Raw genomic sequence first — 15,774 nt, 5'->3', positions numbered from 1 at the left:
ACACTTGTGTTATTTAACATCAGAAGTAATGACGGTACCACAAACGCCAAGACCCAAGACAATCTAAAAAAAATTATGAACTTTTTCTTCACCGTCTCGGTCGGGAATCGAACCCGGGACCACACTGAAAACCGGTGTAATCACTACTCACGATACACTCACTGATCACGGAGGTCATATATTTACAGTATATTGGGCATAGGAAAGTAATGTTATTTACAGGACAAGAGATCTATCTTATATGCTAAGTGCTTCTTCGGATCGATAAGAAGGCTTTTGTGGTAGTTTCAGTTATGAAACGTTGAAGTTCTGAAATAACTCGTCGCTTCCACGTTGATTTTCGAAATAAGCGATAAGTTTTGTTATAGTTCGATAAATTGTAAGCGTAAATACATCAAAATTATTCATTCAAATCATTACTGCTCTTATTTCACTAACCCGCATTGCAACAACGTGGTGGAATATGTTCCAAACGCTCTCCTTAATGGGAGAGGAGGCGTTAGCCCATCAATGGGAAATTTACAGGCTGTTACTGTAATATAATACAATTTCTTTTCAGTTCTAGTGATGATATAAAGTTAGTTTATGAGTGAAACGGAAAATTCCTAACAAGTATTTACAATACTTAGATATTTTCTTAAACTTACTGAAACGAAAACATTTGTCTTTACTTAAAAAGGATGATGTAAAAAAGGACATACATACATCAATCATGAAATGTAATAGTTTAGAAATATTTTAGAAACAGTTCAACAACTTTAAAATTGCGTCAAGCGTAAGAATAATTAATTAGTCGTACATTACAATTCGAGCATGCACTGTGTTTTCATGTATGAACCGATTACATTATCGCTTTACAACGGATATTACTTAAGGAAAATTAGCAACTACAGAACTCCCCATGAACAAAGATTATGTTTTGTGTAAGAATGGATAAATACAGGGCTGTATTTAGAAACTGAGCTGAGATGGCCCAGTGGTTAGAACGCGTGCATCTTTACCGATGATTTCGGGTTCAAACCCAGGTAAGCACCACTATATATATTTGTGCCTAATTTGTGTTTATAATTCATCTCGTGCTCGGTGGTGAAGGAAAACATCGTGAGGAAATCTGAATGTGTTTTATTTCATCTAAATTCTGCCACATGTGCATTCCACCAACCCGCATTGGAATAGCGTGGTGGAATATGTTCCAAACCCTCTCCTTAGTGGGAGAGGAGGCCTTAGCTCAGCAGTGGGTAATTTACATGCTGTTAATTTACTTTACTTTACTTCACTATTTAGAAACAGAGCGACATATATTCAGAGGCGGCAAACCCACATTTCAAGACATAGACAAATAATATACTACTGACATTCCATATTTGAAATGTAATGAAATAAAGATTTTAGTAACTTTTGCCTGAGGCAATGAAGGATGTAAAGAAAGGTTAATATTTCATATATTATTGTGTTTGGTAGGGATTCGAATTTTGTAAACAGTAGAGCGATTACGTAAGAAAAAACTTGAAACTTAGGGCAGAATACGAGAGTTAAATGTCAAAATGGAACATGTGACATTGACTTTAGCACCAAAAATCGGTCCGCTCTGCATAAAATCCTTCTACGTGATTTTTCGATTGGATTATGTCGGGGGGTGCCCCCCAAGTATAAAACCGAGTTTCTGTCGCCCGAAACTGCAAGCGTTAGCCGCCATCTTGGAAAACGTTTTAGTTACTTTACAAAAACAAAAAAAAAGTATTTTTTTTTATACTTCCGAGATATATGCAAAAACACGTTAAACATACGTAAAAGTCGGTTGTCAACATTTCACGAGTGAGATACGAAATGAATTCTTCCAGAATTACACTGCAGGTCGTCAATTCTACCATCAAATTGTCACTTTATCGCAATCGAATCGAAACGGAAGTTACCGTTCAAACGTTTTCCCATTCTCACAACACAACAGCTACAGATTGGTCAGAGTTAAATCTCAATATATTTGAAAACGTCGTCTAACCATAATAAGCTAATCCAATCTTAATTACATCACTTATAATTATAATAATATGTTGTATTATATAAATCATATTAAATAAAGCTTAAACAATAATTAATCAGTTAAAATTATAAATTAAAAAAATAGTAATATTCGTCTTGGTGTTAGCCAAAGTAATGTATAAATATACATATGTAAGAGATAATAAATTCACACGGGTATACGACCTCATTTATAAGAATGACAATAACACATGAAGTAATTAACGTTATGTGTAGTCAATTGTAAAAATATAAAACGGCCATGTATTTTGTTACACAGCCGATTGATCTATATTATTATTATAAATGCGAAAGTAACTCTGTCTGTCTGTCGCTCTTTCACGACCGCTGAACCGAATGTGATGAAATTTAGTATTAAGCAAACTTGAACTCCAAGAAAGGTTACTTTAAAACGCGAGCGAAGCCGCTGGCTACTACTAGTGGAAATATAAAGATTTAATGGTGTGTTGTTTGTATGTGTGTGTTTCTTTGTTGATTGAGGCACTTTTTCTCTTGGTCTTAGAGAAAAAGTGCCACACGAGCGTCTGTGTCAGAAGTTCGTACTGACTAAACTTTAAATGGCTAGCCATGTTTATCTTCGATATGCATATTAACAGATTTTATCATTATCATTACATAGTATAGCAAAGTCGCTTACCGCTGTCTGTCCCTAAGTATGCTTAAATCTTTAAAATTACGCAACGGATTTTGATGTGTTTTTTTAATAGATAGAGTAATTCGAGAGAATGGTTTTTGTATACATATAACATATAGAAAATATATTAAAGAAACACTTATAATTTTAGAAGTTTCCAATATGATGTCGTAAATAAACAAATTCTGTAGTATATTTAGTATTATTTTTGCACCCGTGCAAAGCTGGGGCGGATTGCTATTAAATAATAAATATTAAAAGTTTTCTTCTGTCATTTCTTTGAAAAAAAAAACAGTTGAATGAAGTTTAATAAGTTTTTTTTTTTTTTTAATTGCGGATAAGAGGTTCAATATATCTGAAACGACGATGATACATAATTAAGTTAGCAAAATTATTAATATTTCCTGTTCCATATTTCAATACATTTGAAATTTGAGTCATATATGCAATTAATTACTTATATGGACATAATTTACTCATTACAAATAATCGTCATCATATAGTATTGGGTCAATTTTTTGAATTTAATGATATGTTAAACTTATAACGAAGTGATAATCAGTACCCACAAAAATATATGTGCAAACACTTGGTCTTTTATATCCTTCAGTTCAGAAGCTGGAAGCCTTTCTTGTTACCTGAGCTTAGGAACTATACACGCTGACACCCCCTAACTCCCGGCTGCCAAATAAATGCCAGTGTACCTTCATGCACAAGGGATGTAACATCTAAATTTCCAGGGTAATTGGCATATTGGTTATAAAAGAAATAATAACATCAACAACAACAGCCCACTGCTGGGCTAAATGCCTCCTCTTCCTTTGAGGAGAAGGCTTGGAATATATTCCACCACGCTGTTCCAATGCGGGTTGGTGGAATACACATGTGGCAGAATTTCTATGAAATTTGTCACATGCAGGTTTCCTCACGATGTTTTCCTTCACTGCTGAGCACGAGATGAATTATAAAGACAAATTAAGCACATGAATCAGCGGTGCTTGCCTGGGTTTGAACCCGCAATCATCGGTTAAGATGCGCGCGTTCTTACCACTGGGCCATCTCGACTCGAAATAATAACAATGTGTCCATTTGTCCTTCTGCCTATCGATGTCGTAAGAAAATATAAGAAGGTAAAGGTATAATAAATCCGGCCCTGCATTCAGCATAGTCGTCATATTACGGGGAAATCCTGCCTGTTATATAATATGACAACAGGCGTCATAAATTCTGTAATATGTGCTTTGGAAAATGTCCTGTTTCAGAAACATAATCGACCTAAAATTTGGACGATGTCCGTGGTCGAGTAGTGTGTACACTAATCCAAGGTGTTGGGTTCGATTTCCGGCCGAGTCGATGTAGAAAATTAATTTGTTTTCTATATTATCTTGGGTCTAGGGGTACCGTCGTTTCTTCTGATTTTCCATAACACAAGTGCTTTAACTACTAACATTGGGATCGATCGTTGAAAAAAATTAAAATTCAGGTAAGTAGTCTAGTGCAGACTTGTTTCGTAAATCACCTCCTCATCAGATCAGATGGTAACATAATGAGAGTGATCACAGAGACTAGGAACATGTTCGTAACAAATAAGGTTGCATGGTCACGATTTATCAATTTCTATGTTTTGAGCTAACCGCTTGTTAACCGGTAATGCTAAATAAGGTTTAGGTTCATAGACTTTTATTCTCAAAAAAAAACATAAGTCGCTTACATGAAAATACACATATAGAGTAACGTAACATTCGTGGTCGTTTTAAAATAGCTACCCATTCAACGCATTGGCTTATTATTGTTATTTTATTTAAAAGTGATTGTACTTTTATGTACTTTGTTGGATAACTAATAAAGATTCCCATTGGTATATATTGATTTTAGGAATTGAACTGAGGAGAGTAACTAGTGAAACGCAAAGAAGTGGAGGAGTGGGGGAGCATGCGTTGACACAATTTCACATCTCTCTCCGTGTCGACGATGGCCATCCCTAGATATCGCCTGCAAACTGCACAGAGTAGTCAGCCTAAATATATAGATTTCCTTGAAAATTACCGCTTTGATCAAATAAGCAAGAGCGTGGCCTTAATACAAGTGACTATCACAATCCGAAGAAACCACAAATTTGATACGTACTATGGGAAACAGCTGCGGATCCAGCGAAGCACATAATTCTAAACACACAATTAATTGTCATTCATCATTAGAAGTCATCATAAGAATTCTTGATGGAAAATCTTAACAAGACTCTTACGATCGAGCTCGACGGTCGAGCAGTGTGTACATCGCTTTTCATGGGTACGTCACTCCGACGTCCTGGGTCGATTCCCGGCCGAATAACTGTATAAAAAGTTCATTACTTTTCTATACTTGGTGGTAGGGCTTTGTGCAAGCCCGTCTGGGTAGGTACCACCCACTCATCAGTTATTCTACCGCCAAATAACAGTACTCAGTATTGTTGTGTTCCGGTCTGAAGGGTGAGTGAGCCAGTGTAACTACAGGCACAAGGGACATAACATCTTAGTTCCCAATGTTGGTGGCACATTGACGATGTAAGGAATAGTTAATATTTCTTACAGCGTCATTGTCTATGGGCGATGGTGACCACTTACCATCAGGTGGCCCATATGCTCGTCCGCCAACCTATAACATAAAAAAAAAAGTGTTGTCTTAGGTCTGGGTGTTTGTGGTACCGTCGTTACTTCTGACTTTCCACAACACAAGTGTATTAGCTGCTTACATTGGGATCAGAATAATATATGTGATGTTGTCCAATATTTGTATTTATTTATACGTCACAACTCAGAAAATTTAATTGAATGAATATAATTTCGTTCTATTCTGAAATTATTATGAATGAATGACGTATGATTCATTCGCGCTTAATTTGTTTGTTTTTGACTGAACTTTGATTGAGGTAAATCAAGAAACATTGTTTTTTACCACATTAAGTACTACTAATGTTGTTTTGTTTTTGTGTTGTGACTAAATTATAATAAATTGGATTTATTATGAATTCGTGTAGAATTTGGACATTGAAATGAATTGACGAAGGAAAACATCGTGTGGATGTGACTAACTGCATGTGACTAATTTCGTAGAAATTCTGCCACATGTGCATTCCACCTACCCGCATTGGAACAGCGTGATGGAATATATTCCGAACCTTATCCTTAATGGGAGAGGAGGCCTTAGCCTAACAGTGGGAAATTTACAGGCTGTTGTTGTTGTTGGTCATTGAAATTAATTGGTAAGCCAATAAAGCTTATTTGATCGAAAATTAGCTTAAAGGCGACATACTTCACAATTCCGTACATAATATTCTGAGACAAAAATTATTGGATTGCATTCGAAGGTGTAAAATGTCACCGTAGTTAATATACTGAATTCATGCACCTGCCTTCTGCCTAGTCACGAAAATGTGATTTGGTCGTACGTATTGATTGATTGAAGAAACTTGGAAAGGTTAATTAGAAGGTAGATTTTTTATTGACTTGGGTTGTATTCATGTTACTATTGGATGAAACAAAATACACAGTTTACATAATATAAACAATCAAATTGATTAGCTTAAATTAAAAAAAATCACAATATAATGGGTGCTTTTCTTTTAATTTTTTGAATAGATGATAAAAAAGCGTGTAGTTAATACCTGTTTTCAGGCAGATACCCTGGCAGATACCTTGCCATTACATACATATATGGTATTTAACTAACATGACTGTATTTTTTAAATGTTGAAAAAGAGTAACTACTGAGTTTCTTGCCGGTTCTTCTCGGTAGAATCTACTTTCCGAAACGGTGGTAGCGCCACTTAATTTGTTAAAAATGTTAAAAAAATGTTTATTTTGATTTGATTTGATTTGAAATTTTAATCTATCATCCCTAACAGGATTTGCAGATTAGACGGTTAGAAAATATAGACACCAATCTGAATCGATACTACTGAATCATACGATTTTTTACAAGTCCGTCTGATAATGTACCCATAACTTTCTCTGCTACTACGCAGCAAAATATATATTGTTCCGGTTTAAAAAGTCAGTCACAAGTACAAGATACCTAACTTCTTAGTGTCCAATACCATTAGACTACTTGATGAGATGATGATGATGAATGATGATGTTAGAATATCAACTGAAATATTTCCTCAGGACGCGTGGAACACCAGTTGCTAAATCATCACTGCTCGTAGGTGGGAAAATAATTGATTTACCAATAATTTAGTTATTTAACACATTACATAAATAAATATAAGGAATATTTACAAAATATACCAAAGATAATTTAATGGAAATTGAAACAAGAGTGGTAACATGTTTTCCCTGTTAATCACACTTCCGATTAATTAACTGTATTGCTACATTATCCATGGGGCTCTTCCGTAACAAGAAACTCGAACATCACGTGAAATGTCAGAATGTCATATGTGACATTGACCACATTGAATCACTATAAATAAGATACACGTATGAAAACTGTAAGTAACTGAGTACTGTAAGTCGATTGCCAACATTTTACAAGTGAGATACAAACCGGTTTCTTACAGAATAACACTGCTTTTCCTTTTTTTTAAGTAAAGTTAACATATTTTACAAAGGTTTTTCTTCACTATTTCGCAAACAGAAAAGTAATACTATAAACAGAACAAGGATAGTATTTAAGAAGACACTGGACATGAAGACACAACACAAAAGTGTAATAAATATCTTTAATTTTGATAATCTACGATTACTAAATTCTATTCTTCTCCTATCAACTGTAGTTTTTCTTATATATAGGGTATATATTATAATTTTTACAGGTAAAACGTTAATCGCCAATTAGGGTTAATTATCTTTTATGGGAGTGTCTAGGAATTGAACATATTGTAATCTGGTAATTAATTAATTGGTCCACTAATTTTATGTATTGAATTTTAAAATTAAGTAATATTTCTAATCTTTGAGTGGAATTCAATTTTTGTTGATGTTAAACAGTTATCCATTATGTTTGTCTTAATTACCTGTAATTAAACGTACAATTACCATGTTTAGTATAATTTAGAAATTATAAGATCGTCACTATTGTGAACAATTAATACGTAGTATTATTAGTTAGTAATTTGTTATAGATTAATTCATTCAATTGTTCAATATTTAATTTTACTTATACTCTATATTTAATATTTAGACACAGTTGTTGTCGCTACTGTTTTTGAAGTGGGCAACATTATTAAAAAAAAAGAAAACATTGGCGGGAAATTGAACCCGCTATCTGCAGAAAACGCTGGAACCGGGAACGTTGTGATAACTTTAATTTTCATTACTGTATCGTTTTCTTTGCTTAACTTTAATAAAGAAGAACGTTATTAATTAATATCAAGAGTCATATTTTACAATTCATTAACAAAATAACTTTAGCTTATACAGTAGAGACTGCCAATGACCAACTGCTACAACAAATCAAGTGTATGAAAACCGATAGCGGGTACTCACAAAAAGTGTACGCAAAATATGTTCTATAACCACAAATTAATGACAAGATAAGGACAATTCACTATCTAACGTGTTCTAACAAATAGGGCGAGTTGGCTCAATGTACTATTATCATAAATGAACGAGTCTACCATCCTGAAATATCAACTCATGCAAAATTGATTGAAATTTGGAATAAGTCACATAAATTTTGAATATTTCATCATGATTTAAAATGAATTCCATTTAAGGAATTAATTAATAAAATAATAACTCGTGCGCGTATAGATAATCGATTTTTTTGCATAAAATAATGATTCTAATTAATTATTGTGCATACGTTTGATAGGTTATTGCGTCATAGTTGCTTAATACCAACGGGAAAATGTTAGTACAAACCTTTAGTGACGTAATGAAAAATAAGTATATAATCGGGTGTGTAGGAAAAGTGTTTTGCATTTGAAGATTTGAACTTTGCGTGAAATAGTTCGCTACAACTGAAATAATTGTATTTTTTTTTTCAAGCTTTTTTTGAGAACATAACAAATAATTATAAAACACTATCTCAAATATCTTTGACATTTTAGTTTGATTATTTGTTACGAAAACTTTTTTCGCGAACACGTGTTTTTAATAGAGAATTTTCTTTTGTCGGAAACACTTGACGATGGCTAAGAAACTGTGTTGTATCATCTTCTTCATAACGGTAAATTAATTTTAAATAATTAAAAATATTTTCATTTATAAACTATAAATAAATAAATAAATCAATTAACTTTGGTTTACTGTTAATCCTTAGATTTGTATAAATCTAAATTAACAATAAATTCAATGTTTTTATTTAAGTAATTAATTGATAACTTTTTTTAGAAAAAATGTGTTTTTTTTTAAGGTTTTACTGCAGACGGCTCGAGCAAGCACCAATGGTAAGTACTAACAATATTCAATTAAATAAACTTCTAACTTCAGATACTTAAACAAATAAATAAAAAACATTACGCTAGTAATTTAATTTGAGAATATTTCGTAAAAATGTTGATAAGATCAGAAATAATCATAAAAAATACACTTAGTACTTAAGATTTCCTTTATTTTGACGCTGGTAACTCCATTTAGCAATATTTTGGAAGCCCTTACCCTTCCTTTCTACTAAATTAATCTTTTAAAAAAGATCAAAATCAAAGCATACTTTATTCAAGTAGGCTTTTACGAGCACTTTTGAATCGTTACTTTACAAACTATGTATATTTAGTAAAGCTACCCGAGATTTTATCTTACCTATCGATTTGGGTAAAACCATAAGAAAGTCTTTCTTTTTTAAAGAAAGAAAGAAAGGTTGGGTCCTTTTTATTTTGTAATTATTTACAATTATTACAATATGATAATAAAGAGTCATAATTCAATCATTTAATTTTACTAATTATCTTTTCACCTGTGAACACACAAATGTTCCTTTAACAACAGACGCTTTTAATACACATTGCACTTTTTAATACCGCCACAAAGCAAATTGAGTATTGTTATGTTCCGGGTATGTGAGACATCGTTACTACAGGCAAAAGAGAATTAACACTTTAGTTCTTAAGTGGTAGCGCTTCAGTACTGTAAGATATCGTGGTCAACATATCTTGTTGACAGTGCTTATGACTCTGGGTGGTGGTTTCCTTACCAAGTGGCTTATTTGCCTATATTAAAATAAATTATATGTGAAACTGTTGTAATTTTTTAGGACAAACACTCTTACATTGGAATCAAACAGAATACGACGCGATATTGGAACCTCCAATAATCAACAGCGATTGTGAATATTATCAAATTTGCAACAAAGTACAAAACTACCCCATGGAACTTGTTACCTCATTATTGGAACAGGTATTTAAAAGTGCATTTTACTGTATTGATGTATTCATTTAATTTTACTTTTTATATACTAAAAAATAGTTGGTACGGAATTCAGTAATATTGAGCTTTTGTGCTTTTTTCAGTTAGTTGGGCAATAAAGTATTTTAATTTTAGTATTTATTATTTGTTTTACGAATAAAGTATATATATATATATGTATATGTGTTTGGATGGTAAGGTAAAATAGTTGAAAATAATAAGCTGTAAATTAACTATAAATAAATAGCCATTACATGATGTAACTAGCAGCTCCCACGACTTTGTTATTGTTGTAGCCTAAGTTAGAACTTATTACATTAGCTTTCTGCCATTGAAAGTCCCGTTAAAATTACTGAGATTAGCCGGAAAAACAGACATACAGACACACAAAAAATTGTTAAGAATGTCATTTGGTACATGTATCGTGTATTCGTTCATTCATATGCATTTAGTAAAAAGCAGTTTATTTAATATTACAAACATACACTTAAATTATATTTTATGTATAGATTAAAAACAATACATATTAGTGTGATAACTTAACAAAAAATAGAACGTTTCTGGCGTATACATTGATCTTCTATCATTAAAAAGGACTCTGCTTTATCTAGACTGAAACCACTATCTGAAATAAAATAAATAAAATTAAGTAAAAACTTCATTAACAATTTAATATGTCACAATTTCAGCTCAAAGCGAAGAACATCAGAAAGTTTACGACTGAAACATTGCAAGCGGACAGCGGTGATTACGAAAACTTATGCTCGTTCAAGGAAGAGGTAAATTACGATCACATATATTACACTTTAAATTTGAATCAAATCGAACGTTTTATTTACCTGTGTACGAATTGTTACGATTTCGACACGCTGGTGATGTGTTAAATGGATTTGCTTTTAGCATTTAAGCTGCTTGACTAAAGTCTACTGTAAACAGTCTTTAGACTGTCCTCAATCTTAACTCCATTAATTCATTTCAATTTAATATTTGTATCTACTAATAAACAGTTGGTAGAGAATTAGTAATATTGAGCCTTTGTGCACTTTCAATTTGTTGGGTGATAAAGATAATTTATAAATTTTAATTAATTATTTTATATATATATATATATATTGTAGTTAGCTACAGGATTTGAGTTATTTAAAAATAAATCAAACAGATTAAAAACTTTTTTTGAATATACAACAACATCAGACTGTATATTTCCCATTGCTGAGTTAGGTCCTCTTTTCCCTTTGAGGCGAAGGGAGAGGAGGTACATATTCCACCACGGGTTGGTGGAATACACATGTGGCAGAATTTCTATGAAATTTTAAACGCAAAAATTAGGCACATGAATAATCAGCGGTGCTTGCCTGGGATTGAACCAGCAATCATCGGTTAAGATGCACGCGTTCTAACCACTGGGCCATCTCAGCTTTTTTCATATGATATTTTATAATTTAAAATAAGTAACTTATACTTTTCTACTTCTAGGTTTATTATCCGCGAGCGGCAAAAGACTCGGAAGGCAAATGGCATTTCATACTGAACGGACATTCGCAAGCATTCCAAGGATTTGTAGTTGAGAGATGCAAGTAAGTTTCGAATTTGTTATAAAAAATTATACATGTAAAATAAAATATATCTAAAATGTGTATAACTACACAGAGTAACATCTTGTAAACATCAAATACTAAAAGACCTATTCTCGAGAGGAAGATTAGAAGAATACCCTGCTGCGCCGTGCTGCTTCGACGTAGGTTGGTAGTAAAATAATTCTTATGGTATATATTGTTTTTTCCAGAAAAAGCTGTCCCGCTGGACCATTCAGTACAGACTATACACTCAAGTGCGTCCAAAAGCATATCTATCGAGGAATGGTCTACTTAGATATGGAAAAAAGAAGGTTAGCGGTTAAAAAATTTAAAATACCAAGTTGTTGTTCCTGTACTTTAGTTAATTGAAGTATTATTACGCCAAAACAAAATACGATAAAAGATAAACTCTGAGAAGAGATATTACCGAGCCTGTGCAGAGCCTCAGGAAGATTCAAGGCTTTTTGCGAAACTACTACATCGTTAGTAATTATATTTACAAACAAATATAAGTGAAGGGCCAGTGTTCGAATTATTTATTTTGAAGCTTATATTTCGAGAAAATACAAGTAAAAACTTTTTGTACCGTAATGTAAAAAAATTATGACTTTAAATTAAAATATATCTATAAACTAGTTGATATGATTGATTGTATAGTACTTTAATGTGCATTTAAATGAGCCTGTGCACTTATATAATAATTTGAAAAAAGATTGGAATTGGAACGCGTTGGGAACGAAGTGAAAATGATGAAAAACTACTGAAGTTTGTCATAAAATATAAGATCATTAAAAATCATGTGTGAATTAAAACAAAAAGAAAAATAAACTTAATACTTCGCCTTTTTGCTCCCACTGGGTAGTGCCCAGTGCCCATTAATTGTTCCTACCTATTTTATTGTAAGCATCTTCACCTATTTGATGATGGCAGCCTTGTATCAATGTGTCTACAAATAAGTGATAAGACGGAAAATGCGGCATCGTAATCGTCTTTATATTATTGTTTAATTAGTTACAAATAAAAATGATTTACAAAATGTGATCGTTTTATTTTAAAATTTTAATGGTTTTTAGTTATTTATAATTATAATTATAAATTCTACTTTAATACATTTTGGCTTTTTATATTTTATATTATTACTAAATATAAGCAGAACATGGCTGGATTTCGACTTATATACATTTTTTTATATATTATAATTACGATAAATATCAAAATCAAACAAACATATCATACACATGTATACTAATTTCTAGCAAATTTGTCATCGTTTAAAAGACAATTCTAGTCACACCATTCCACCTCTGAAAGCTCTGTAAGTTTGTCTTGGTAATCATATACTACATATATATGGTAATGATATGTGTTGAACTTTAGATTCCTCAAAACAGGACGTAAATTGTTTATGAAGTCATAAAATATTGAGGAGTGATGGGTATATCATTTCAAGATTGAATGTATCTCGTTTTTTGTTTTTATATTTATATCTTGTTTACATTTAGTTAGGCCACCTGGTGGTATGGGCCATGCCGTCCATAGATAGGCAGTATTAAATATATTTTACTCATCCCTTACATCAATTTGGCACCACTTAGGAACTATGATGCCCATTTACATAAGTGTACTTAAAAAAAAATATTGTTTTCTTTAAAAAGCTATATTTTTTTATTTATAATATATAGAAGAAAACTAAAAATTCGTAAAGGATAGGAAAAAAATATTATATTGACAGAAAATAAATATTACAAATTCTAATTTGTAGTATTTTGTACATATGGAAATATGTACAAATTAGAATTTATTATGGGGCGCCAAGTACAGATAACCATTATTTTTTCTTCGTATCAATTACTATTAAACATCAAAAATATCGCCTACCACCAACGAGGTATTCCTCGTTTTAGTAGATATATCTAGTAGTTATTTAAAAATATATATATATATATCGGACTTTTACTTCTAGTGCATTGTATATGCACTAGAAGTAAGGATAAGCTAATATAACGCCAAGTTTCCGACTCTGCAAAGTCAATAAATCTTTCTTGGGGCAAGGTATCCATTACTATAATAAAATTCCGCACACATTTTTAACTTTGCCCTCTCATATATTCAAATCGTTTATAAAAAATACATTTGTAAAAAAGGCTTATTATTCGATACAAGATTTTGTAGATAATAAAAAAGCGTGGAATTAATACCTGTTGACTTCCAGGCAGGATATATTAATTTAAATAATTGTATTAACTAACATGACTGTATTTTTTTTTAATGTTGAAAAAGAGTAACCACTGAGGTTCTTGCCGGTTCTTCTCGGTAGAATCTACTTTCCGAACCGGTGGTAGCTTCACTTAATTGTTAAATGACGATTCAAAAGTGCTTGAAAAAGCCCACTTGAATAAAGTATATTTTGAATGTGGATTTTTCGGGGCCACCTAAGAATGGTGGCCCGGGTTTAATATGGGGTATATTAAACCCGGGCCCCCGTCTGTTAAAGACGCTAACGAACCGACATTTTCATTGATAAGTTATTTTTATTTACTTATCCTTTAATTAAATAGCTCAGTTTACGTCAGAACAATTACGTAAAACATTGCGATGATAACGTATTTACGTTATTTTTCCTTGTTTTTTTTTGGCTTCATTGTTAAAATGTTGAACTAATTTAAGGAATAAAACACCATAAAATCTATATTAAGTATCAAAGAATTGATGTGTGAAAATGTTTGTTTATTTATAGTCTAACCTTGGTGGTTCATTGCAACAAAATTCCACACATTTTTTTACAAGATATATTTAGATATGGCAAATGTGTAGTTTAATATAAATTATTCTATATATACAACAACAACAACAACAGCCTGTAAATTCCCACTGCTGGGCTAAAGGCCTCCTCTCTTTTTGAGGAGAAGGTTTGGAACATATTCCACGACGCTGTTCCTATAGGTGTTGGTGGAATATACATGTGGCAGAATTTCTATTAAATTAAATACATGCAGGATTTTACGATGTGGTGAAGAAAAACATCGTGAGGAAACCTGCATGTGACATATTTCATAGAAATTTTGTCACACGTGTATTCCACCAACCCGCATTGGAACAGCGTGGTGGAATATGTTCCAAAACTTCTTCTCGAAGGGAGAGGAGGCCTTTAGCCCAGCAGTGGGATTTTACAGGATGTTGTTGTTGTTGTTGTTTACGATGTTTTCCTTCACCGCCGAGCGCGAGATGAATTATGAACATAAATTAAGCACACGAATATTCAGCGGTGCTTGCCTGGAATGGAACCGGCAATCGTCGGTTAAGATGAGCTATCTCGGTTAATTATATATATAAACTATCAAAATTTCAAGCGGCAATATTTTTTAAAACGCAGTCTACAATGAAATAGTATAAATACGCAAATATATAAATAGCTGAGACGGTTCCTAGTCCATTGAATTTTATCTGATAATGGGTGGTCAAACACCGGAGCACATACATTTTCATGTACTTCATTTGTGTTTATAATCGTTCATCTCGTGCTCGACGGTGAATTTATTTTCGTACGTGCAGCTTCAAACCCTTCTCCTGAAATTGAGTGGAAGTTTTAATTCAATAGTAGGCATTTAGTTTGACACTTTTGCATTTATCCTTTTTATTAATTATATATTATCTCCTTGGTTTAATGACTTGTCTAAGGAACTCGAGCTTGAGGATTTAACACCAAGTTTGACCATAAAAAATATTGGTATTTCGTGCTACTACCAATTAGTTACTACTATTATCAGTAGCACTAAATCTGGAAATTGAACTTTCGTAACATACATAGGGACAGACAGCGGTAAGACACTTTGTTTTATACTAATTAAAATAAATAAATATTATAATTATTACTTAATAATTTAATTAAATTTTATCCATCTCTCTCTCAGTCTCTCTCTCTCACACACACACGAGCTCACTTAACCGAAAAGATCTGGCAAGTACTCTTATATACCCATTAACACAAGTATATTAACTATTTACTATATAATATTAATGGACTACTTATAAAATACATATTTAAATAGCTACTATTTCCCGGCTTCGTAATGTTTTTTCTTTTTTGGAGCAAGACCTTCGTAGAACGTCTCTCAAAAGTTTAATTACAATCGGTTTTGAAATGGTTAGAGGAAACATACAAACGTTCGTTTTCATTTATTAAGATATTGTACAT

General features: G+C 32.3%; 1 protein-coding gene across 1 annotated transcript; it reads left to right on the top strand.

The window, feature by feature from the left end:
- The first annotated feature begins 8,593 nt into the window (after positions 1-8,593).
- On the top strand, positions 8,594-12,311 carry LOC124532502 (protein spaetzle 5-like). Its single transcript, XM_047107414.1, has 6 exons — positions 8,594-8,827; positions 9,014-9,047; positions 9,851-9,993; positions 10,692-10,781; positions 11,479-11,579; positions 11,789-12,311. The coding sequence occupies exons 1-6, from the start codon at positions 8,789-8,791 to the stop codon at positions 11,946-11,948; spliced, it is 567 nt and encodes a 188-aa protein (XP_046963370.1). The 5' UTR covers positions 8,594-8,788; the 3' UTR covers positions 11,949-12,311.
- Positions 12,312-15,774: the final 3,463 nt, after the last annotated feature.

This window comes from Vanessa cardui, chromosome 9 (genome assembly GCF_905220365.1).
Source record: "Vanessa cardui chromosome 9, ilVanCard2.1, whole genome shotgun sequence".
In the NCBI taxonomy this organism is placed as follows: domain Eukaryota; kingdom Metazoa; phylum Arthropoda; class Insecta; order Lepidoptera; family Nymphalidae; genus Vanessa; species Vanessa cardui.
This window is presented reverse-complemented; position numbering and strand designations above follow the sequence as displayed.